This window comes from Aptenodytes patagonicus, chromosome 2 (genome assembly GCF_965638725.1).
Source record: "Aptenodytes patagonicus chromosome 2, bAptPat1.pri.cur, whole genome shotgun sequence".
Lineage (NCBI taxonomy): Eukaryota > Metazoa > Chordata > Aves > Sphenisciformes > Spheniscidae > Aptenodytes > Aptenodytes patagonicus.
In genome coordinates this window covers 125,050,960-125,076,175 of record NC_134950.1, presented here as the reverse complement: position 1 = coordinate 125,076,175, position 25,216 = coordinate 125,050,960, and the positions used below count along the sequence as shown (strand labels likewise).

Sequence of the window (25,216 nt, the reverse complement as noted above, 5' to 3'; positions counted from 1 at the left end):
GACTGTTGTGGTTTAACCTCAGTCGGCAACTGAGCACCACACAGCCGCTCGCTCACTCCCCCCGCCCCCAGTGGGATGGGGGAGAGAATTGGAAGAGTACAAGTGAGAAAAACTCGTGGGTTGAGATAAAAACAGTTTAATAATTGAAATAAAATGATAATAATAATACACAAAGCAAGTGATGCACAGTACAATTGCTCGCCACCTGCCGACCGATGCCCAGCCAGTCCCCGAGCAGCGCCCCCCCCCGGCCAGCTTTCCCCAGTTTATGTACTGAGCATGACGTCACATGGTATGGAATGTTCCTTTGGCCAATTTGGCTGTGCCCCCTCCCAGCTTCTTGTGCACCTGCAACCTTCTCAGTCGGTAGAGCAGGGGAAACTAAAAAGTCCTTGGCTAGTGTAAGCACTACTTAGCAACAACTAAAACATCGGTGTGTTATCAACATTGTTCTCCTCCTAAATCCAAAACACAGCACTGTACCAGCTACTAGGAAGGAAATTAACTCTATCCCTGCTGAAACCGGGACAGTCATGAAGATACCAGGGATAAGGCTGCTTTCCTGTCCACTTTTTTCCTTTAGGATTATCCCAGATTTTTCAGGAGGTGATCTGGCATTACGTACATCTAGAATGTTAGTGGTATCTAAATAACTTCTCAAGGTCTTTATAGTACTATGGAATTGTGGAAGAATACTGTTTAACTTCTTCATAGCAAACACACATACACGCACATAGAGAAATCAAATTAGGGAAAAATTCAGGGTTGCCACGTGGTCTTTGTGATATTGCAAACCTTGTTGTGGCTTTTCCTTGCCTGTTCTTAAAGCTGATGAAGTCTGGACTGCTTGCCAAACCAGTCTTCTGTCATAGAATTCAAAAGATGAAAGAAAATAAAAAGTTAAAATAATGGGTCTTCTGAGGATTTAAGAAAGAGAGAGGTATTGTCCAGAGCAATTTGGGGACTGGTAAATTAGAGATAATGGTCATAACTATAAATATATTTGTGTTTTATTTCAGTTGGCTTTTGAAACTATGAGTGTAATATCAGTTGTTACTAATTGCATACTGATTGGAATGTCTCCACAAGTGAATGCCCTTTTCCCAGACTCAAAAATGGACCTTATTCTGACTGTGGCATTGGTAGAGGTAAGTCTGCCTTCAAACAGTGCATGTGTTTTAGTAGCAAATAACATGAGCAACAGTGGAAATGATACCAGGAAGTAGACTCCTCCCCCCTTATATTAAAAGGAAATTAAAATTTCCCTACCAAAGAAGTGTTTCAAAGTCTTGCTTTTTGATTTCTTTCTTTTCTGTGTTTTCATGCACTGTGAATGTTGTTGCCGTACTTTTCCATACATTCCCAAGATACTGTGTGTTTGTTGCTTCATGTATTTCAAGAATTTAATAGTGCTATTTCAAGAAGCAAAATAACCACATTTTTGTGAACTGGTTATTTCTCTACTTGGTTTGTGACCCCAGCATATCTTATAAAGACCTCCTACATAATCTTTATGGATGTTTCCTGTAAGGCTTATCTGAAACAAGTATGTATGATGACTATAAATACTAGTGATTGTAACAGCATTTGGGTTTCATCTTTTCCTAATTCTGTGTAGTAAACACTTGTCATTCCTTTTCAGAGAAGGAGGGATGACTATGGGCATTTTATATAGTAACTGAGATTGTAGGGCTTTGCCTTTGTGTGTCTTTCTTTTGGAGCTTTCTTGTATTGCATTGCCTTGACTTTCATCATTATGCTATTTTAGCTTTTAGGAACTGGATCACTTTCCTTGTGGCAAAAAGTCTGGGTTGCCTATGTGTAGCTGTTAAACTGCATCGCCTTACAGAGGTGCAACAGGAGCACATACTTCTTTGTTGTTGTTTTTACAGGTGTTAAGCATTATGCAATGAATTATGAGCTTGCTTTGAGTTTTATTTTCCAAGCCTTAAGCTTTGCAGAGTTAACTCTAAATATGAATCATGTCAACTGGTTTACTGAAGTTCGAGTCTACAGACAGCCTGATGTACTCTTCTGTTATGCGTGTGTGAACATTTGCATTAACCTCAGTGAGGTATTTTAATATAAAACTAATTTGGCAATTTAAATGTAATGCTATAGTTCATTACTGGACAACATATCCCGAGAGATCATATTATGAAAACTGTATGACTGAATGTAAGCAGTATGGATTTATGGCAGCTTAAAGAGACGGGGCTATTCTTGCCTTTGCTTCCTGGGTATTTATTCTCATCTTACCTGTTTTAATGTGAAAACTATGCAGTCTCGAGGCAGACCTCTGTTTCTTGGTAGGCTATAGGAGAATACCAATGTTTTTCTTTCTAAATTTAAATTCTGCTTATATGCAATCCTTTAGATGACAGGAATTGCAGCATGGTAATTAAGTAGCTCTTGGAATTCCTTTTTAACAGTGTATCTCAAATTATCTACAAATGCTGTGGAAAGGGAGATCAAGAAAACAAAGGGAGAAAGTCTGAAGAGAAAAGGTAAATTAGTACTGAGGGGAGGAAAGGCAAAAATGTTGTCTTATGCCGAGAAGCAACTTTGGCGAAGACCACCGATCTATAATTAACTACATTGTATGAAGGGACTGATGGAGGCTAATGCTGGATGAGCCAGAGGAGAGGAAAAGCAACCATTTGGTTAAAGAAAAGTCAAGTTTTCTTTTATTGTTCTTCTTAGTAAAAAAACCCCAAAGCAACCCGTAATGTACTTGTCAGAAAACGTATATTTAAAAAATAGTTTTAATCACAAGCATTCAGTATGCTTGATACTTTTAAGTATGCTGGTCTGAATTTTTTTTTGTCTGTTTTTGTGTTATTACAAACTATTTATTGTCTGAGAAAACACAAAGACACAAAATGAACATGAGTCTTATAGTACTTTTCTGCAGCATAACAAACCATGTGATTTTTTAGAATGTTGTTGGTTATAAACAATTCCAAAACTGTTCAATGTGAAATTTAAAACTTTTGCAGTCTCCTGAGGGACAGTCTTTCAGTACATTTTAAACTATTTAACAACTTCACGGGTGTGGGTTTGTTTTTTTGTTTTTTTTTTTTAAAGAGTCAGAGAATAGCTCAGGTCATACAATCTTGCAAAAAGTTTTGTAACACAAGTTAATGAAGTTTCTGGAGTCCAAAAGAGTTCTCCAAAGGAAAACACATTTTATATAGAAATTTATTTTAAAGACTATATGAAAACGAACACAACAAACATGATTTTCACTTCTGTTGAAGACAGTTTCCATTGTGTTGACAGTTAAACATGTTCTCAGTTACAGAAATGTTTTTTTTATCAATAGTTATGTTGTACATATTTCAGGTTAAAACATTGATTGCAAAAGGTAGAAAGAAGGGAGGGTTACTAGATGCTGTGGGACTATGAACAGCAGCAGCATGGATTTATGGCAGCTTAAAGAGATGGGGCTATTCTTGCCTTTGCTTCCTGGGTATTTATTCCTATCTTATCTGTTACACTGGCACTTGCTTTTATCTGGTGCATGATGAATCAGATTAGGGAATTGATCAGGGAGAAGCTGTCTGACCCAGTTCACTGGTGAAAGGGAGCAGGGCAGAAGCAACTCTGTGTTGAAGACACACAGTAGTGCTGTGGATTTGTGCTGGATTAAATCTGTGGGACTTCTGCACCACTGGGTCTTTCTCCTGTAAGTATTACTTAATCGACAGGAAGATCCCTAAACTACGAGAGGAGCACAAATCTCATGTATTGGCAGTATTCCCATGCACCTTTACTGTATTTACTAATGATTAAACTGTGCATTTCAGTTACAAAGAAAAAGTCAGGAGCAGAATATATCACATTAAACCTCTAGGACAAACCTGGTGCATCTAAAGTACATCAGTGTCAAGGTAGGAAAAAATTCTGTTGGATGTGTCAGGGTAGGTAGAAAAGCATTTTAGATCACCTAGTAGAGATTCAGAAACACATGATACAGGTGAGTTATTTTACTTTCTGGTGTTTGCTGCAGGTGAAGATGAGAATTTTATGGTGTGTTCATGCTATTTTGACAGCAGCTTGGCAGGCAATGTGAAAATGTTAAGGAACACAAGAAGTTTCTTTTAGTAGGCTGTGTATGGTTTCACATGTTCAGTTGATGGGGTAACCTACTTAAATCTTAGCTGTCATTAAATATTTTTATCAGGTTTAAGTAACTGAGACTCCAGTTGAATACTTATATATGTTTGATGCAAAGCTAAACAGAAAAAGCACTGTTCTTACCAAAGCCAAGCATAGGTATTAGCAATGTCCTGACTCTTTTTTTTTTTTCCCAAAAAAATGTTAGTGCTTTTTAATAATAGTTCTAATACTCTTCAAATGGAAACAAGTTTATATGGCAACATTTGACATCACTCAGTACAGATGTAATGAAGAACTGTGTGTGATATTCTTGTGAGCATTCTGTACAGAGCCCCTACAGATTTATGCAAACTAATTTTTTTTCATTAACAACACTAACTCTACTGCTGTCTGTACTTTTGGTGAGAATATGTATTGTATCAGCAAAGTAAATGCTAATTAAATAGAATAAAATATTAAGCATTTCATAATAAATAATGGTAAGCATTAGAATAATAACATTTAATAATAATTTTTAAGTATTAAAACAGTGATTTTTTTTTTTTAACAGTTGACCTATTTTCATCAATCCAACATCTGCTTCCATGGCAACATGATTTGAACCAGGAGCAGAATCATGAAATTCCCCTCTTTTACTTATGGATGGATGCTAACTGAGTGCAGCAAGTGCAGTTTTCAAACAAAAAGAAGTAGGTGAATGTCCTTAAAGCAGGAAACAATAAGCCCTTAGTAACATAATTTTAAAATAGTTATATCCCATAGTGTGTTTAGTTCTTCAGGCTTTACTATAGACACATACTTTTGGTATGAACCATAGGTGCAAAGTAGGATATTTCAAGCAAGCATCTGTGCTTGTGTGAAACTGTTCCCAGTCACCTCTGACTTCTTACACTGATTTGGAAAAAAAGAGGAAATTACTCTAAAGAAATTTGGTGAATAATTGGGGGAGTGGGTTAAAACAAGGTGTAACTTTAATTCTGCAGTGCTTTTTTATTTTTCTTTGAAAATTGTTGACAAAGAGTTTTGTTTCTGATGACTACTTCTTTTTAATGTAGACTCCCATAAATTCAAAGAATGCTAATTAAATCAATTTCAGGACTACTCTGAAAGTTGAGTCCAAGAAATCAGTTGTATGTACAATTCTTAGTAGTGATTTTTTTTTTTCCAAACAGTACATCAGTAGGGGTGTTTTGAAGCAATAGCTGTAAAGTACAGCTTAACATAAACGTATCCTAATCTCCAAAAGTAGCTTGTTGTGTATCCAGCACTCAAATGTAGTAAACTAATGGAAGGCTTTTACGCAGAGGTGCACTTAGCCTGAATGTTTTATGTCACATAGAGGCATTTGGGGATTAGCTTGGAAATACTAAGTAATAATGGAGGGCCCTCTTGATAGCTGTAGTATAAAATCTGACCTTACAGTCTACAAATATGATTTTGGGAAGATTGTAATCAGCTCTGGTATAGATGAAAATGAGGACCTTAGCGTGAGGACAGGACTAGCATATTTGTAGTAAACATGGCTTAATAAACAATTGGGCTGTGTGCATTTGATTTCAAATCCTTATGAGGACTCCATGAAATAGATCTTCATGAGCTTCATAAAAATATATATATATTTAAAAGTCAGTTCTGTAAGAGGTATGGAGTGGAATAAGGGAAGTAACACTTTCTTAAGCTTTATTTTTTCTGGGTGAGGAGGAGCTGACAGTCCATTTGTCAAAGGCCGGAAAGCAGGAATCATAGCTTGTTAATAAAGCTGAAAAGTTAGTGGTGTTATGTTTAAAAGTGTTAGGTGATCCAAAATCAAAGTGGTTGAGAGTTGCCTGGTACATCTGCTTTTCTCTAGAGCTCCATTTTCTTAAGTGTATTTCTTCATCAAAGGCCTCCTGGTGTACAGTAGAAGCTCCTTGAGCTTCTGCTGAAGCACTCTTAATGTAATGGCCCCAACACTCAGTAAGCTCAGCAGTAAACTTGACAGTTGTTTCTGAAATGATGTGCCAAAGAAACTGGGAAACACTACCAGAGTTGAGCAGTTTGGATTCTAGTAGATGAGAAGGTATATTTATCATCTGGTTCTAGGCACCATTGTACTTTGCTTTCTAGATAAACTTGGAATTTAGTAAGCAATGCATCCTGAGTGCGGTTGAAGATCTTTTGAATCCACTTCCTGAGCAAAAGCAATTTTAGGTGGCTTGTTACGTCAAAATTAAAGTCTTTTCCCTTTATTTCCTTTAAAAAAAATCCTTACACGTTTTGCAACAGATTTCAGTGCTATCTGTTTTTTCCTGATAAAGCTGGTTTTTTTTTTATTTTTTAAGAAACTGTACTAGTTGGCTTATTTCTTAGCAATAACATACATGACTCCATTCTGGCAGGGTGGAAGTGAGGCATGGTTCTGCATGGTATAGTGTTCTGCATGTGTGGAGCAAACGGCTTTATTCGTGTAGAATTCAGGAGTTTGGGATTTAGCAGATATGCAAAGTACACTTACATATTGGCCAACTTTACATAGTAAAGAAACTGGAAAAAAATGCAGAAAAATAAGCTGCATCAGCATACACACATATAAATCCACTGACATTAATGGAGTTATAATAGTGCAAAGTTGAAGCAAACCAGCTGTGCATAAAGCGATTTTTTTCTAAATTATTTCTGTGTTTGTTACAGGTACTAATTTAAAATAAAGTAGCTGCAGAGTTTCACATACAGAATCGGAGAGTAGTCTAGGTTGGAAGGAACCTCTGGAGATTATTTGGTCCCGTCTTCTGGTGAAAGCAGGACCCTAGATTAGGTTGTCCATGTCATCGTTAAGCTAAGCTAAGACTTCAATACTTCCAGTGAGGGAAAGTCCACCGCTTCTCTGGGCAACCTATTCATTGTTTAATTGTTCTCATGGCAAAGAATTGTTTTGGTTTTTTTTCTTATGCCAAGAAAAAATTTCCCTGAAGCAACTTGTGGCTCATGGCTTCTTGTCCTTTCCTTGTGAAAGGGCACCTCTGTCTTCTCTAAAGCTACCCGTTAGGCATTGGAAGACAGTGATTAGGTCCTCCCCACCCTCCCGAGCCTTCTCTTTTCTAAGTGGAGCAAGCCCAGTTCCTTCTAAGTCAGGTTCTTCAACCCTGTATTCTTGGTGGCTCTCCAGCAGGCCCCCTCCAGGTTTTCAGTGTCTGTTTTCCAAGTTGCCAGTGCCACTTTTAAAGAAACAAGGAGTGCTTTTCATGTGGGCTTACCCCCTTTCTGCTAGTTGCGGTGTGTTTTCTTTCTTTGTCCTCAATATATTTGCTCTTTAATCAGAGAAAATAATTTCTGGGAGCAGTTGTACAACTCTTAACTTTCTTACTGCTGAAATTTTTTTGGCAACGGTCTCCAGGTATCTGTCTTTCCATATGCTAATTCTTTTCTGTGGCAGTGTGTTTTTTCCATACTGATATGCATACTTATATGCATGCATATATACTACATGAGGGTGTTTTGTTTAACCTGAGTAGTTTGTCAGTTTTCAGGTATAAATGTAAGGAGTAGTATTTACTGGTAAATATTTGATGTGTGGTTTAAATTTCTGTCTAATTAAATGTTAATTAACATTAATTTCTGTCTAGTTAAATGTATAGAAAAAAATTATTATTTAGCTATAATGAATAAGTATTAATTAGGAAGTTATACATAAAGCTCTTTTTCTGAAATGCTTCACGGTAAGGTACAAACCTTACTGACAGCTTTACAGTTCCTTTTTGAGAAAATACGTAGCAAGCTTATTAATCAGGTATTTTATTTTAGTGAAACAGGTATCCTAGCCAAGACCTATCTATGCTTGCACTTGTAACGAAAATAGGAAAATACAGAAAGATAAATGGAAAAATGCACTTTATGTAAATTGTGTAATTATTTGGTTCATTGATGTATACATACATAAAATAATTCTGCAGCATTACTAATTCTGAATGTTAAAAAAGGTTAATCCAAGCCACTGGTGATTTCAATTAACATATTGTTTCTGTTCAAGAATACCTCTACCTCAGCTGCAAACATACACATAATATGTATACATATACATAAGAAATCATATCTAAAAGTCCTCCTTTAAAAATGTGACATGTATATTTTCATTTTTAATATCGTACAAAATAGTAATTTGATTTTTATATTCTATGCTAGACAGGTAAGACACTGCAATTTGGTTTATTCCTAGATTTGCAATTGTGAGCCATAAAAATAGTTTGATATTTTAATTTCAAGCTGAAACCCTGGCAAAAATTACCAGAAGATGCTGAATAGTGTTAGTATAACACTTAGTGGAAGTTTCTAAAGGTTACTGTAGTATAAAGACCTAACAAAGTTTACTGATTCTTTAGTTTACTGTTTGACAACATTTTAAGAATAAAAATGAACTCAATTTCTGTGCATTTTATACACATTGTACTTTGCAAAAGATTCTTGAAATGGTAGGTTTAGTTTGAATATAAAGTTATGAAATATTTTAGATAAGTTATTCTTCTGAGTAACAGGGGAACAGATTGTTCTCAGGGTTTTTTTCTCACTTCAGTGAGAGTTTTAACCTTTCAGGTGGTGGGACGATTTATGGATTTGTCTGTATAAAATTCTGTATATGCTTGCCGCTAAACCAGACACCTGGGACCATATCAACGAGGTTAAAAAAAAGACAGTTTTGCTGGTTGTACATTAATATGGATTATGTTTATTTCCAAAATCAAAATTTATCACAGATCTTTTTATTGCCATCTACTGGTTCTTTTGAGATATTCATTCTGATTTAGTGTAGATTTTTGGTCACTTTGAATAGGAAAGGTTAATGGCAAAAGCTTGTCAGAATGAAAACAAATATTAAAAAATTCAAAGATCTAAATAATTTTGTAGTTGCTGGTTGTATTCCTTAGCTTTCTGCTAGTATAGAAATGAAAATGCATATTAACATCTATCTATTCTTAAATAGTCCAATGGCTTTTTGAAAGTCTTAGAATTTAAAACCGTATTTGTGCATTTTCCTATTTGTGAGTCATTTTAATTTGTTCCTCCTTGTTCCTCCTTGTTTTCTCTTCTTTTCTCAAACCCTTCCTTTTTCAGATTCTCAATTTGCAATGTTGGAAGTTGAAAAATAATCACACAGATGAATGAATTGTGCTGTTCAAACCATGTACAAACACTGAAATGTGTTAAGTATGTGGGTATGAGTAGTAATGTGCAGGAAACTACTGTATTGCATCAGGTTTTTCAACCCTGATGACTGAAATGTGTTGATATATTTTACTACTGTGTCTATCCCAACTGGAGCATTGTATTTTGACAGTAATTTTCATTCCTCACTTTAGGGTGACACAATTCAGAATGTGATTTTTATCTTTAAATAAATACATGTCTTGGTTGTTAAGGTCAGACTTGGTGTATGAAATACAGCTTTATGTTTGGATTTTGTATTTTTTTAAACAGAACTTTTTGACCCAGTTGAACTAGGAGTATGTACAAAGGAATGCCTGAGCTACGTCAGATCATGGGTCTATCTAGGCCAGAATCCTTTCTGCAGCAGAGGCCAAGGGAAGAGTATATTAGTATAGCCAACTATGTAGTCATGCTTCCTCAAAATTAATTCCCAGGATCTGGTGATTTGCGGTGTAAACCTTCTAAAGGACCTGTCTCACTACTGAAAATGAGCTGGCCAGAGCTGCATATGAGAGCGTGCAATGCTTTTATACAATGGCATATCCACTTTTTCAAAAGAACTTTAATTATTTTATAGTAAAAAGCTAGTTAAGCAACTAATGTTAATATAGTCTTGCCGTAAAAAGTAATCATTGTGTGTATTGGTTCTACCCTGAATTTTTCTAGCTTTTCTCTGCTCTTTTTTCAGTTGTCTTTTCTGTGTAAGAAGGACTTTTAATTCTGAATTGGATACTGCCAGTGTGGGTGTGACATTACAGTGGAGGTTAAGAAATCGGTGGCACAGGAAGCCCTCTCACTGGGAAAGAAAACCTGGGAGGACTCTTAGTAGAAACAGTGATAGCAAAAAGGGAATACTTTCTTCTTGCCGTCAGCCAGGTGGTGGTAGGAACAGAGAGCTACAAAGGTATCAGGTGCTAGTTAGCTGAAAGACCTGAACTTTCAAGAAGGATCACAGCAATGCTTTAACTCACGTTGGAGTCCCTTCAGTAAGAAGCAGAAATGGGTGTGTCCTGGGATTGTGCCATTCCTCATGAATTTACGTTATCTGGTTGATACTACTGTATTTTTAAACCATGTGTATACTAGGAAGGTTGGATGGGGAAGATACCTTAGGAATTCTTCCTGGAAGAGAGCATATTCCTTAACTATACTAATAAGTGCTTCAGAAGTGTCAACCTGGAAAAACAGCAGAAGGAGACTGAGTAGGAATATTTTTTCTGTTCCTTGTGGAATTGTGCAAGGCTGCCAAAATGACAAAACTTCAAAAGGGAAGATGAATCGAGAACAGATCTTTGGAGACAATTACAAGACATTTTAAAGAACTTTATAAGAATCAGACTTGCAGATCTCATTAAAACCCACTTAGCTTAATATTTCCCACAAAGATGTTTCCTTTAATGTATAAACATGATATTTCCAGCTCAAGCCGGATCGGGATGTACAGCTTCCTTGCTGGCAGTTGGAAGTTGAACGGCCAGACAAAAGCCAAGTTAATACCTATTAATATTCACTGTTTACCTTCCACTTGATTAAGATTAGTAATTGTTTAATGACAAGATAGAGTATAAATGTTCAAAGCTGCCTGGCTTCACAACCATTCCAAGGTTGGCTTAGCATTTCATGGAACTGAATTGTTTTGTTTTGTAAATAACGTTTTAGTTTATTCAGTTAAATTATTTAAGTAATTTTCTGCAAATGTGATATCCGTAACCGCCAGCACAAGCCTGAATAATGGCATTTCGTAGAGAATAGGTATAGCTGTAGGATTCAGATACCGTATTTCCATACATCTGTGATGCAGTTTGCAGTAGTGTTTCTTTGTATTGTTCTTACTAGAAGCCTTCCTTCTCGGGGACTGTGATGTTCTTCCCGTCTCCAAAGTTTTATGTAACTTCTTTGTCTAAGGTGATATGTGTTGGTGGGTTTGTTTGTTTGGTTTTTAAACTGTGTGTAGCATTGGAGGATAAATCCAATTAGCCATTTGTATCCTCAGATGATTGAGAGTGAAAATGGGTGGCTCTGAGCAGGTAAGGAAATCCATAGGCAGAAAATGTGGGATTTGCAGCTGCAGTTCAAAAAGAGATGGAGAACAGGAGATCAGTAAAACTGTCTCCAAGTAGCAGGAGAAAGCCAGTCATACGTGTGTTGGAGCCTCTGTATTGTCGATTAGATATAAACACCTCTTTTCAGAGAGAGTCTTAATGATGCAATATTGTTGCTTGCATGTTTTCCAGTTATAAAATTGCAGAAGAATTTGCTTTTCTTTTATTAAATTTTCTTTGCAATAACTTCTAACACTCTGGTTTGGAGTGTTAAGCCTTCTGGATCGACTTTTGTATTCATGTATTCATTGACTTTGTTACATACTTACTCAGTATTGTAAATGTAATTAGTAGTCATTTATTGGAAACTTGCAGCATGAGTTCTACAGTCTTTTATTTAAAAATGGGCTAAACTTGTTTCTATAGTTTTTCCCATCCTGACCCTCTTTAGAAAAAGTTCCAAAGCATCATTGGCTTTTTAAAATCTGGGTTTATAAAAAAAAAAAATAATCCCCTTTGTTTTTTGTTTGCTTGCTTTGTTTTGTTTTTTAAGTGCTGAGAACCACCTGGCACACTTAACTGAAAACTGATTTTGGAACTCAAATTGTGCAAGAAAATGCAGTACTGGACTGGAAGGCTGTGGTATACAGTTAATTTTTTTTTAATAGTCTCTGTGAAAATGTTTTATTAAACGCAGGCTGAAGATGGTCATGAATCATCTTGTAAAGTAAATGTCAAAAGAAGTGGGGCATAATTACTTCATTTTTGCACTGAATTTTTATCTTATACTGGAAGGAAGTGTCAATCCCGACTTTCACTCTTCTGATCAGAAGAAATTAGTGGAATGATGTGTAATTTTCAAAGGGATTTTTCATTAACTGTGGCAGTGTGCAAGCCACCTGGTATGCTGCTGCTTTCTATTCTAATACCTTGAACAGTCATTTTGAAGTCATGGGAGATTTTTAATGCATGCCTATAATTGGCTAAATCGCTACAATGAATAATACAAAGGAGGTACAGTTAGAAGCTGCTGAGAATTCATAAACTATAATATGTTTGATCAAGGTTAGTTTTAGTCAGAGGCTTTGTCGTAAGATAAAAAGTGTGTGTGTGTGCATGGTATAGGGATTACAGATAAACCAATATCAAATATAAGGGTATCTTTTATTAAACTTGAAATACAGAGTTTGCGATACTTGAGTTTGTCTGCATCTCAGTGTATTTTTTTTTCAGAAGTTCATAACCATTGCAAATTCTGAGTGAAACTTGGTTTAAAATCCAGTGAAATGGGAATAAACAGTTTTTATTAAAGGAAACGTTTAAATTTTTATTGTTATAACTTAGCAAATAAAGTTGTTGCATTCAAGTACTTTCTTGTCCTTCTAGCTTCTGAAAGGCTTCCTTTTTAAAAAAGGTGGATATACTAGGAGTAGTTTGTAACAGATAAATTATTAATGCATCTTGAAGAATAGTATGTTGGAAAAAATTGAAGTATTAGTTCATTCTAACACTGGTTGCATTTGGTAGTCCTGCTTTATTTCCTGTGTAATTATAGGAACTACAGGAGCAAGCAGGAGAAATAGAATGAGTATTAGTGTGACATACTTCCAGTGGTTTTCATGCCAGTTTAGCAAAATAATTCTGGGGAAAGTGTATTACATTTTTTTTAAAAGTATAAAATGTGTGTATAGGGAGGATTTGAGGGTTAACTCCTTACACATGAATAAGGAGTCCACAACCCAGACTGTAGAGTGTTCCTGTAAGTGCTCCTGTTTCAGTTTCAGTCCCTGTAATTACGGGAGACTATAAAATTACTTTTAGATTCTGACTGCAAACTGTCCTTTAAGAGTCAAAAGCACAGCTGGTAGTAAGAATGGGATGTGGCTGTATTCCTCCCCATGGAGACAGCAGGTTGAAAAGTGACACTGGTACCATTTTATTAATAGGTTCATGAATTGGTCTTCCCTAAACTTGGATGGTCCTGTCACGGCCAAGTAAAACTGACTTTGGATATGTCAGAAGGAATGAGTGAATCTGCCTTTTTAGGACTTCTAGTTTGGGTTATTTTGGTGCATGTCTTGAAAGCCACATGTAGCACAAAACTAACTGCTGATTTCCTAGGTAGTACTGAGACTGCAGTTCTTTGACAACTGTATGGTCTTTGTATCAGTGTGACTGAAATTGCAAGTTCTGAGTTTTCTGAGTATAGGTAGAGCCTTCTACCATTTTGTTTTTCTGTTTTTGTGACTCTTTCCAGTTGCTCAGGCTTTCTAAGGTGCTGCGAAGGTTACACTAAGGTGCTGCGAAGGTTACACTAAGGCCATAACTACACAGAGAAGTTAACAGTAACAGTTGCTGAAGAAGAAATGTTAGGGGTGCACCTCCCCATTTGGATGCTCTGTTACAGTATTATAATAGTTTTATTCTGGTATAAATCCTTAAAATGAGAGGCTCAAAATCTGCCGAGTTTTTAGTCTGTTTTCCATGTCTCCTCCCCTCCTCCCTAACTCTTTCTGAAGGTGGAGTGAGTAACAGTAATGGCAGCTTGCTCTCCCCTCCTGCCCCCCGCCAATGTAGATTAAACTCCGAGACCTGCAGTTACAGTTTAAATACAAAATAATTTGTATAGCAATGGATCAAAAGCTGTACGTTGTAAAATGTCTTCTAAAGCTGAAGTGTAAGAGTACATACAGCTGTATGATACATTTCTCAAATTTTAGCTAGGGAAGCTATATGCAAGAATTGCCTTTCTAGTAGAAACACTGAACAAAAAGGGGGAGGGAATCCAGCTTCCTTTGCAATGTCACATTGTATTAATAATTGCAGCTGTATCTTGCTTTGCTCGGCTTCTGTCTGAAGACATCTGAGCTGCAGAGGTGTAGCAAGCGATAGGAGCATAATCTTACAAGCCATAAAAGAGACAGATGCTTGTTTTGATCCCACAAAGCAATTGTGGCTAATACATAAAGAGTTGTATTGTGGCTTCTTTTTAAAGTTTGGGAGAATTACAACTTTGACTCTTATTTCAAACAAAAGAAGCCTTCTGTCTTGTCATTTTCCATTAGTGCATTGTCTCGAGATACTGCCTTGGTACAATAATATTGATGCATTTCTGCTGGTGCAAACATGTTCTTATGCAATTTATAACATACAATGATCACTTAGATTTTTTTTTTTTTTCAAAAAGTCAAGACTTTAAGATAAATTCATGTTAGATTCATTGTGTATACTACCATCTATAGCTATAAACTGGAAAATTAGTGTCGAAACCGTGGAGAGCCTGAGAGGGCTACCTAGTGTTTGGGTGTCTACCTCAGACAAAGCTTGACTTTGTCAGGATGGGACTCAAGTGTGCATCGTTCTCCCTCTGCTCCTGTCTATTCTATTTTTCATCAGGAGAAAACAAGAGTGGCTGTTTGAAAGTGGAGGAGCTGCATACAGTGTAACAGCTCCTCTGGTCTGGCTGATTGGGGAGTGAAGATTTAGAGTGTTTTGTAGACCCTGCCCTTATATTTAGCTTATCTAACTTTTCTTTGCCTGCTCTGAACCAGAACCATGTGTATCTTGACCAACCCTAGGAGATGTGAGTTTCCTGGCATGGGGGTTTTCAGCCTTCCAAAGTAACCTATGCATGAACTTTCTCTTCTTGTAGTTAGAAAGCTTTTAACCAAAATCTCCCAGGTGCAAGTTAAGCTGACTGCTACTTGTAGTACAGAAAAATAATTGGTCACTGCTTCCTTTATGAGACCTTCAGACTGCTATGATGTCCTTATCTTCTGTTTTCTAAACTGCATGAACTCAAAAAATCTTTCAGCTCTTCCTTACAGGTCATTTTATTTCAAAATACTTGTTTTTGTTCTTACCTGGGTTGTCTATGTATTATTTTTTTTTTTCAATTATGATATCTGAAACCAGATACAAGGGCATAAGCTATACCACTTCTGAGTATAGAAAAGTTCAAGTACCTCCCATGTTGTATGTGATGCTCTTCTTAGCATGTCAAAATTTTTTTTGTCTTTTCTGCAATGACATTGTACTGAATCTTTCTTTTTTTTTTCTGAATTGGTGCTATACATCTTTCAATGTGTAGCTGTTTGTGTTTGTTTTTACTGAATCTCATCTTGTTCATTAAGACTATTTCTTCAGGTTTTCAGGATCGCTGAGTTCTAATCCTGCTCTTCAGAGCACTTGGATTTCTCCTTGCTTGATACTATGTGCGCAGTTCTTAAGCAGATTTTCCTGTTCAGTCACCAAAATTGTTAATGAAACTATTGAACTAGGATCTGATCCAGCACAGATATTTGTAGGCCCCCACGGGATAGTCCTTCCAGCTTGACAGTTGCTAACTATTACTGTTGGAGGGATTTTCTTTTCCAGTCAGTTGTGTGCTTCCCTATTCAGTAATTTGGATGCTGAATAAGAGCGTTGTGAGAGTGACACAGTTACTATCAATCTTGTTAGAGTAGTTACATTTACTTTTATTGTTGCTTCTCGACCCACGTTTGAGGTTATATGCATTTCTGCACTATGGTTTCATTTGTGAATGGTTTTGCAAGGAATTTCAGAAATATACATTGATTTTTAGAAATTGGTTTCTAGCTATCAAACAAATTATAACAAAATGTGTTATTCATCCTCTGCCACTGTTCTCTGAATTGTAACCAATTAGTGTTATATCAAGGCACGGGCATGTCTGTGTAAAAACGTGCATAATAGGCAAAAATCACACAAAAAAGGTTTATGTAGGCCAAAAAGTTAATTGTTTTTTGTGTTGATAGAATTTTGTTGGCACTTGCATTTCCAAATAAGTCTTCATTTTAAGTTCTACCTGGTAGGCTGCAGGTTTATCCCAGTGAGAAAAGATAGGGGTCTATTCTGTGAGCTGATGGTGTGCTGTGGTTTGCTACGCTTGCCCCTACTCAGAACAGAAAGTAAGTCTGAGGTGTTCTTAGGTAAGCAGTGTTTTGTGGAAGGTGATTAGTGACCTCTCCCAGCACAGTCTCTTTCATTTTAACAGCATATGTGAGATTGCAAATACACCAAGGGTACTGTCAGTGAGCTCTTGAGTCATTAAAAACATAGTGAAAGCTCTGATGTGGCCAAACACCAGGTAATTCTGTTTCATTAGAACTGCTGAATATGTGCAAATACGTACCAATTCAGAATGACTGAACTATGAAACAAATTTCTTTTAGTGTGTACAGTCCCTTTGGACTATTGTTGATGTAATAACAATTTGCTGGATTACTGCGTTAAATAGGACAAGTATGTGGGTGGGAGGTTTTTACCCATACTTGCTAATCTAAAATACAGCTATTTTATTTTAGAACTAGATAGCGTGCTAGTCTTCTGTCAAGAAATGGTAACAAAATATTTAGGAATATTTGACAGTGTTAAGTCTGTCAGTGTTTGAAGCTGAGTTGCTATTTGAGATAAAATATCTGATGCATTGGCAACATTTTGCCAATCATAATGCAAATCACTGCCACAAACATAGGTCAAAGTTGGTGGTGTTTCTGTTTTCAGTTCGCTGACTAGTATTTAAAAGTAGAGAATAAATATACTTAAGGGAAAGGAAATGCAATGGCTTAGAATGGAAAGAACACAAGCATTCACTTATGATTCTGGGAATCAAAGGGTTTGATTAAGTGCTAGTGTGTGGTAGAGTTTATTATCTATCTATTAGTATGCTTTTTAAAAAATTTGTAAAATCTGGAGAATTCTGTGACATTATGCTAAATTAGTTTTTTATCTTTGTTGACAGTACTATTCTTTGTTGATTATTATGTTTTTATCCCTGGATTTAATAACCAAGACACGCAGTCATGCTTAAGATAAAGTAAGCTTGTCATCTTCAATGAATAGCTTTCAAAAGAGGTTGTAGATAGGCCATTAGTGGCTGAACTTTAGTTAGGAGATATTATGAGAGTAAGATTTTTATCCTGGAGAGGAGGTGAATAGAAATTCTGAATGTGGTAGGTCTCACGATTATGTTACCACTAGAGGGCTTATTTGTACAACAGTGAAAAGTGTACTTGAGAAGGTTGCCTTGCGACAGCTTTCTGATGCTTCACACGGTCCAAGAAAAACAGAGAAAAGCACCACATATGGAAGTGTGACACTGAAGAGATGGATATCAGACTGCAAAGTTAAGAATATTATGAACTAGCAATTCGATATTCCTAGTTCTTCTAAACTCAGAAAATGAAATGAGAGATTGTATCTCAATCTACAACTAGACATAGAGGCTGATGACGAATAAGAAAAGATTGGAGAAAATAATTGAAAACATCCCATCAAATTATGTTTTTAAAGAGTTTTGCTGTTTATTTGAGCTATGCTTAAAGCACCTCTTTGACAGAGCCATGCATTTTTTGACATCAGTTGCATTATCTTGGTTTCTGCTTTTCTTTTGCTTTTCATCACAGATGAACATTTCTTCATTTTTACAGTCCACACTAACATGCAAGATTATTTCCTCGGGAATCTGCTTAGTACGGAATGTGCCTCATTCACAGCACCAATGAGAATCATGGTGCAAGTATCTTTTTTCCTGTTCATAAAGCCTGAGTTATAATGGCAGAATATAGCATCTCTTTTGGCACTTTCCAAGAGCCTCTCTTTTGTTTTTAAACATTGTTTGGCAGTTGCTGGGCTTGTCAGCACAGAATCTGTGGAGACAGCTTTCCTGAAAACTGCTACTAGCTTTGGGTTTTTGCATGCATAGGCACTTAAAATTAATTTTTTGCAAAACTGGGGTTGTTGGTCTGATTCTATTCTTTTGTTTAGAGATCCTGCACATTATATTTAATGAGTTTTAAAATGTGCAGTTGTCATTCTGAGTTTTGTGTCTGTCATTTGCAAGTATGGAATCCCTAACGTAGACAGTGCAGCTTCATATTTTCTCAATAATCTCTAGATACGTTGTTTTGGTTTTGTTTGGTGTTTTTTTTTTTTATAAAAAGTACATACAACTGGGCAACAAAACTGATTACATACCAGAGTTCTTACTGGTGCTGGTAGTAATTACACAATGGGGAGTTTAAAGGAAAGTTTGACAGAATATCCCCCTTTAAAAAAAAAAAAAAAATCTTTTTAAGGCAAAATTTTGTATTTTGAAACACAAAGAGTAGTTGTCTAGTTTTTATTTTCATCTTGTTCACTGACATTTCTTTTCCACAAGAAACCATCTCTCTGGAAGTCTAACGTTCTGCACCACTACAAAACTGTATTTCTGTGCAGATAATACTTTTCTCATTTGGTGTAGTGGCTTGGTATCACAATGCTGTGACGAAACAAATGGTGGCGTGTATCGCCTTTCAGCACTAACTTGGCTATTAACAGTTGTAGATAAAGATTTGGTGTTTTTTTTCCTCTTCCTGTTTCCCAACTCTTTCCCAAAACTGTAGACAACAGTGACTTCCCTCATGAGTGTCCCTGACAGCTGTAAGACCCGGATGCCAAGTTCTGGCTCCCAAGCCTTGACCTCTTCTTTGGCTTCTTTTCTGGTCTCTTGGCTGGTTCCTCTGCTTGTTGCTGTGGCAGCTGTGGAATCATCTCTGGAGCTGATCGATGCAAAGCTAACTCATTCGGATTCTGCTTTATTGTTGGTGATGCCACTTCTCTTAGACTTAGCTCAGTGAGAATTATCTGTCTGTTTTTAATAGATTCTAAGAGCGAGAATTCTTAAAATTCTCCAATTGCTGTGATACAAATATTGATTTTTAATTTTCTTGCTGTAAATAGAAAGTGTTTGGTTCTACTTTGCTTGGAAGTAAAAACAGTCTGAATATAAATACATGGCACAAAGAAGAGTAATCATCCATCCCTGGCGTTTTTGTTTGGCACTAGCTTTCTGGATAAAAAGTACGACAGTACTTTCATTGTATGAAATATTTCAGCAACTTCGTAAAGAGCAAGTATGTCTGAGACGTGGTTAAAAAGGCTTAAAAAGGATGTGCTTATAATTTGAAGACCAGCATGTTCTTTTTTTTTTTCATCTTTATCAGTGATCTGGACGAGGGGATCGAGTACACCCTCAGTAAGTTTGCAGATGACACGGCGGGAGTGTTGATCTGCTTGAGGATAGGGAGACTCTAAAGAGGGATCTGGACAGTCTGGATTGATGGGCCGAGGCCAGTTGTCTGAGGTTCAACAAGGCTAAGTGTTGCGTCCTGCACTTGGGTCACAACAACCCCATCCAACGCTACAGGCGTGGGGAAGAGTGGCTGGAAAGCTGCCTGTCGGAAAAGGACCTGGGAGGGGTGTTGGTCGACAGCCGGCTGAATATGAGCCAGCAGTGTGCCCAGGCGGCCAAGAAGGCCAATGGCATCCTGGCCTGTATCAGAAATAGTGTGGCCAGCAGGAGTAGGGAAGTGATCGTGCCCCTGTACTTGGCACTGGTGAGGCCGCACCTCGAATACTGTGTTCAGTTTTGGGCCCCTCACTACAAGAGAGACATTGAGGTGCTGGAGCGTGTCCAAAGAAGGGCAACGAAGCCGGTGAAGGGTCTAGAGGACAAGTCTTATGAGGAGTGGCTGAGGGAACTGGGGTTGTTTAGCTTGGAGAAAAGGAGGCTCAGGGGAGACCTTATTGCTCTCTACAACCGCCTGAAAGGTGGTTCTGAAGGTCTCTTCTCCCAAGTGACAAGCGATAGGACAAGAGGAAACGGCCTCAAGTTGTGCCAGGGGAGGTTTAGATTGGAGATTGGGAAAAATTTCTTCACCGAAAGGGTTCTCAAGCATTGGAAGAGGCTGCCCAGGGAAGTGGTGGAGTCCCCATCCCTGGAGGTATTGAAAAGACCTGTAGATGTGGTGCTTAGGGACATGGTGTAGTGGTGGACTTGGCAGTGCTAGGTTGACGGTTGGACTCGATGATCTTAAACGATGCTATGATTCTATGTATTGAATGTGTATTACCTATTCATGCATTTAATGTCAGTAGTTATGCATGAAGAGAGACTAATCTGGTTTGAAAGAGGTTCAGCAGATTTATTAGAAGGAAGGGGACAAGCAAACGCGTGAATACAGAGTGCAGGGTCGGGTCGTGTGTCTAAACTTTGTTTTAGACAACTGGAATTTGTGAAAAGGAAACAAGAATTACTGTATCCTCTATCTCAGCACAAAGTGAAGGTTTAATGCCCAACAAAACTGTCTATTGAAATGCAGTATCATTAAACTCAGAATTACAGTGAGAAAATACAAATAAATGTCTAATGATGTTAGAGGTGAAGCACTATCCAAGTCTTTAGCAAAACTATAAAGCAGGACTAAAATCAGCCCTTCGATGAGGTTTACGTGGTTGCACGTTGGCACAGGATGTGCAGGGTTTTAAGAAAAGCTCTTGTAACTAGATAACCTCTCGATATGCTTATCGCAATGCCTGTGGTTGTATTTCAGAGCAGAAGAGACAGTTATAAATACCGAGTAGAGGAATGTAAACTGTTTCTGAGCATTTCAATAAAAAAGACGATGGGGGAAAAAACCAGGTTTGACCCTAACTACTCACAGTATATTATAACATAAACGTTCTTTCTCAACCCACTCCAAAATAGCTGTGAAATAAACAGAGATATATTCAGAACGGCCAATATCCCATGTTGCTGGAGGAAACGGAAAGAACATATATTCCTTATATCAAGGATCATCCATATAAATGACAGTTTGGGTACTGATTACAAACTGGATTTGGGTAATTCCATATGGTTATGTATTTTAGGGGCTCACAGCATTTTGAGGTAGTCAGGGATTGATTGCATCCGCCAAAAGATGTAAAATGCCAAATTCTTCTGTCTTGTTGCCACCTTGCATCCCACGGGTTTGGTCACTATCGTTTATGAACCTGATTTGATTCCTGAGGAGAGTTGCCCCATCTGAAAGCTTATCTATTCGTCTGGGAGAAGAAAAGTATCAGAACAGTGCCACAGTGGCTTGCAGGAGAAAATGTAGAACTGTAGGAATGGGTAAGAATCCAAACCAGCTCCAGCCTGCAGAAATACTAGCTCAGGAAGAACCAGAATCTGTTTAGTTGGGGTTTTTATTCTCGCAACAGTTTCTGACACTACGGTATACTGAGTTAAGACTCCTTGCTTCCATGAACTGGAGAGAGACAGAGCTTGTCATGCTCTCAGCCTCAGCTGTTGGGACAGAGAATTAAAAAAAAAAAAGTTCAAAATGAAATGCGTGTGAGTCTTTTCATTACTTGGGAGCTTTTTGTAGATAGGGAACATCAGGTGCATAATTGTACAAAGGGTAGGAGAAAGAAAGGACTAGATCAAAGCCCTTCTGGTTGGAATTATTAAAACATATTTGCATATCACTTAATAATTTGCCATAATTTTTACGGCATATATTAGCTTTCTGAATCTCTCCAGAAATATACACTGTAACTTACACAAGTAAATTAATTCCATACTGTAGCCACTTTTTAATTTTTACCATTTACAGTTTAAACATTAAATTTATTCTTATTTTTGTTACTAATATTGTAAATGTTAATGTCAAAATTTTACTCTAAGTGCAAAGTAAATCCAGAACTGATTTAATGTTACTGATTTGTGTCTCTTAATGAATATATAGTTTTGCGAGACCTTGAGTATTAATTTCTAAAACATTGATAGTTTTCTTTTTATTAGCCAGTTGTAAATATATGTTCCCAAATAAAAATTCTGTCCAGACACACCTCCAGATCCAAGGTTCCAGACATTCCTTTAATAGCCTAAACCTTCTGGAAATCTTTTAATGTGGTTTCAGGTTTTGAATCTCTGTGTTGGTGCATATTGGAATCTAGGTTTCAGCTCTGTCTATGGAGACACATAGCAGAACACTGCCTTCGGTTTGCACAGGAGGGGCCTTTTTAATGCTGGATGCCGTGAATGCTGGGCATTCTTTGAAGACTTCTCTCGTATCTGAGATATGAGGGGAATGTTATTTTGCTTAAAGGGCTTTCTTGTATTTGTGCTTTTTCATCCCAGTGCTACTGCCTCCTGCTGCCTACCGGAGAGCATTGGCAACCACTTCCAAATGTATGCTTTCCTAACTTTACATAACCTTCTGCCACTCTGTGCGTGTGTATGTGTTTTGGAGTTTTTTAGTCAGTGCTCATTCAAGCCCTCAGTGAGCCTGAAGCCGTCCTGGCTGTGTGCTGATCTATTTTTATCTGATAATTGGTTTTCTTGCTTGAGGGATTGACACATTGTAAATGAAGGTACTGATTTGCCTTGTCCTTACATGATGTGTTTGTTTCCTGGTGAATTGCCATGTTGCTTGGTAAAACTTGTTTATTTTAGAATATTAGCCGCAGATACCTTGAATCAACTAAAGCGTAACTGAAGGAAAAAAAATAATGTAAACACTTTGTGAATTTGATATCATAATTAATTACAATATGCTCTCTTGTGTGCATACAGAGGAGAATGTTCAATATAAGGACGTTGCCATTTTTTATACAAAAATAACCAATTGATATATGATATGTAGTCTTAAAATTGGTTTAAACCAAAATTAAATTTCAGTATTTGTGAGTTAGGAAACTGGAGTTGAGGGATGGGGTTGTTTTTACCAGAGCTAAGCAATTAGTCCATGTATTGGTGGAAGGAAAATGAGGAATTGAAACCCCTCATTTATCTAACTTACATAATGGAATAAGTATAAATATCTTACTTGGGATTTGGTCAGTTTACTGCAGCTAATGCTATCTTCTTCCCGAAGAACGGAACCCATGCCCAAGGTGATTGACGTTATTGACTCGTTGCTCAGGCTCGCTTCCCCTAGCAATAAGTCTATAGGCAGATTTCTTTTTCTGGATCTAGCTGCATGTTTCCACTCATGTTTTCCACTCCTTTGTCAGAGGCAACATCCCTGCTAATCTGTTGTGAGAGTAGTCCTATATCCGTATCAGTCAAAAGGAGTCATTGTAAATCATATATATTTGCTTATCTAATTTGAAATGGATCAGGGGCCCATGACCTTCAAATTCTGTAAAGGTCATCTTGAAATAACTAGCTTAAAAATATCCCAATACTCTTAGGAAATTACTATAAGAAAAAGTTGGAGAAGGCTAGAATGCTGAAATACATGGAAAATGTATAGTTATCATCAAATGAGGCACTACGCAGTGCATGATCCAGGTAATTTGCATGACGTTCATAACTGTAGGAGCTGCGGAACAGAAGCAGTATAGTGAATTTAGCTAGCTGATACATCTTTTAAATTAATCCTGAGAGTTGAAGTTTGTTGCATGGAAATAATTTATTACAATACCCTTTCATACGTAACATTATTTTGTAACTTTGCATCAGATCTTCATATCACAATGTATTTAATTAGAGTCACAGTTTGATCGTGTATGTTGAATTGAAACCTCCATACATTCACTACAAAATCAGTTATTTCAAGTATTGGGTGAAATTAATATTCAATCACTAAAGCATTCTGTAGTTCCACTTTCAGTATCGTGATGATACTGACATTGATAAAAATCTGTTTGTGAAAAGTTCTACGCAGATAAAAGAGGATTGTGTTTGTGGTGAACAAAATGGAAAAAAAAGTTCATATGGTTTCGTACAGTAATGGTTTTTCAAGCTGTTTTTCCATAACTGATAAGCTTTTATTTCCCACTTAAAATTGTGAGCATTATGTTAAAACTCTGGCTAACTCAGCTGCATAACAATGATATTATTCCAAAGTGGCATGCTAATGTTAGTTTGTTTAAACTGCAAAAAAAAAAATCTGTAAGACAGATGTATATATTTTCAAGCTGATGGTTAATTAGCCAAGGTTAATAAAAAGGAGAGGTAGTATGTTTACAGCCTGTTAGCAAAGTGAAAATATAGCAAGTGGGATTGAAGAGCCACTTTATGGGACAGAGCTAATTATGAAAATGGAGTTTATAATGGGAAAGATAATTTTATAGTCCATATGTGAGTTATCTCCCTAAAATATAAATTGGCAGCATTTTTTAACTGTATCTTTCATCTTTTATTTTCTGAATGTGTTGACTCAGTACTTTTTTTTTTTTTTTTTTTTTTTGTACTTCAAATTTTCTAAGTAAATAATGCACATCCATTACTGCATTTAACACTGTTGTGCTGGGCGGTGATTGCCTGCACAAACACAGGACATCTCAGCAATAGGGCTAAAAGAAAAAAAAAAAGTTTGTGTTCTCAATAGCAGCATGTTCTTTTTGGGGATACTAGACTGGGATAATTCAAAAGAAGTTTTTTAACAAGTTTTTGAAGTTCTAGTCTGTCATTTCACATTGATAACTTCTAATGTGTTAGCACATGAAAAAATGAGTCAGGTTTTGTTTGAATGGGGCTCTTCACATATTTTATTAAATGTATTTTCATATATGTTATTTTGTTGTAGTAATTGTTCTTTAACTGTTTCTCTAGTATGAGGAACTCTTAACTTCTGCCTGGAATACTTTTGGTTCTTTCTGAATAACCATATATACTTACAGCTGTGATCCCCATTAGATAGCTAGACTATTTATCAGGAAGTTAGTGACTTGGTTTATGTTATGCAGTTTGTTAGGGTACATCCAGGAATACAATGTCAGTATCTTCACTTGCAATGTTACGCTGCACAGGGTTATTCATAATCTTTGCTCAGTAAAGGGTTATTTTTTCTTTCAGCTAGAGTTACCTCATAGCTCTTTCTCCAAAATAACTTTGAAGTGCAGGATGTGTAAAAATATAGTTACGTGAAAGGAACTTGTAGGACTAAGTTTGTTACAATGCTTCTTTTTAAATAGCTTCTAATATTGACTAAATCCAATTGTTACATGTATCTGTATTTCCAAAAAGAATCTTGAAATGAGAGAGCGAGATAACGTTTGACTGGACAAATACCATTGCCTCAAAATTTAGACAG

At 36.8% G+C, this 25,216-nt stretch overlaps 1 protein-coding gene across 1 annotated transcript in view; it reads left to right on the top strand.

Moving 5' to 3' along the window:
• Positions 1-25,216, top strand: part of ANO10 (anoctamin 10) — a 134,393-nt gene that overhangs the window by 24,491 nt on the left and 84,686 nt on the right. The window contains exon 11 of the mRNA XM_076331116.1: positions 1,020-1,148. Within this exon, the coding sequence (XP_076187231.1) occupies positions 1,020-1,148 (129 nt within the window). The remainder of the gene's footprint in view (positions 1-1,019; positions 1,149-25,216) is intronic.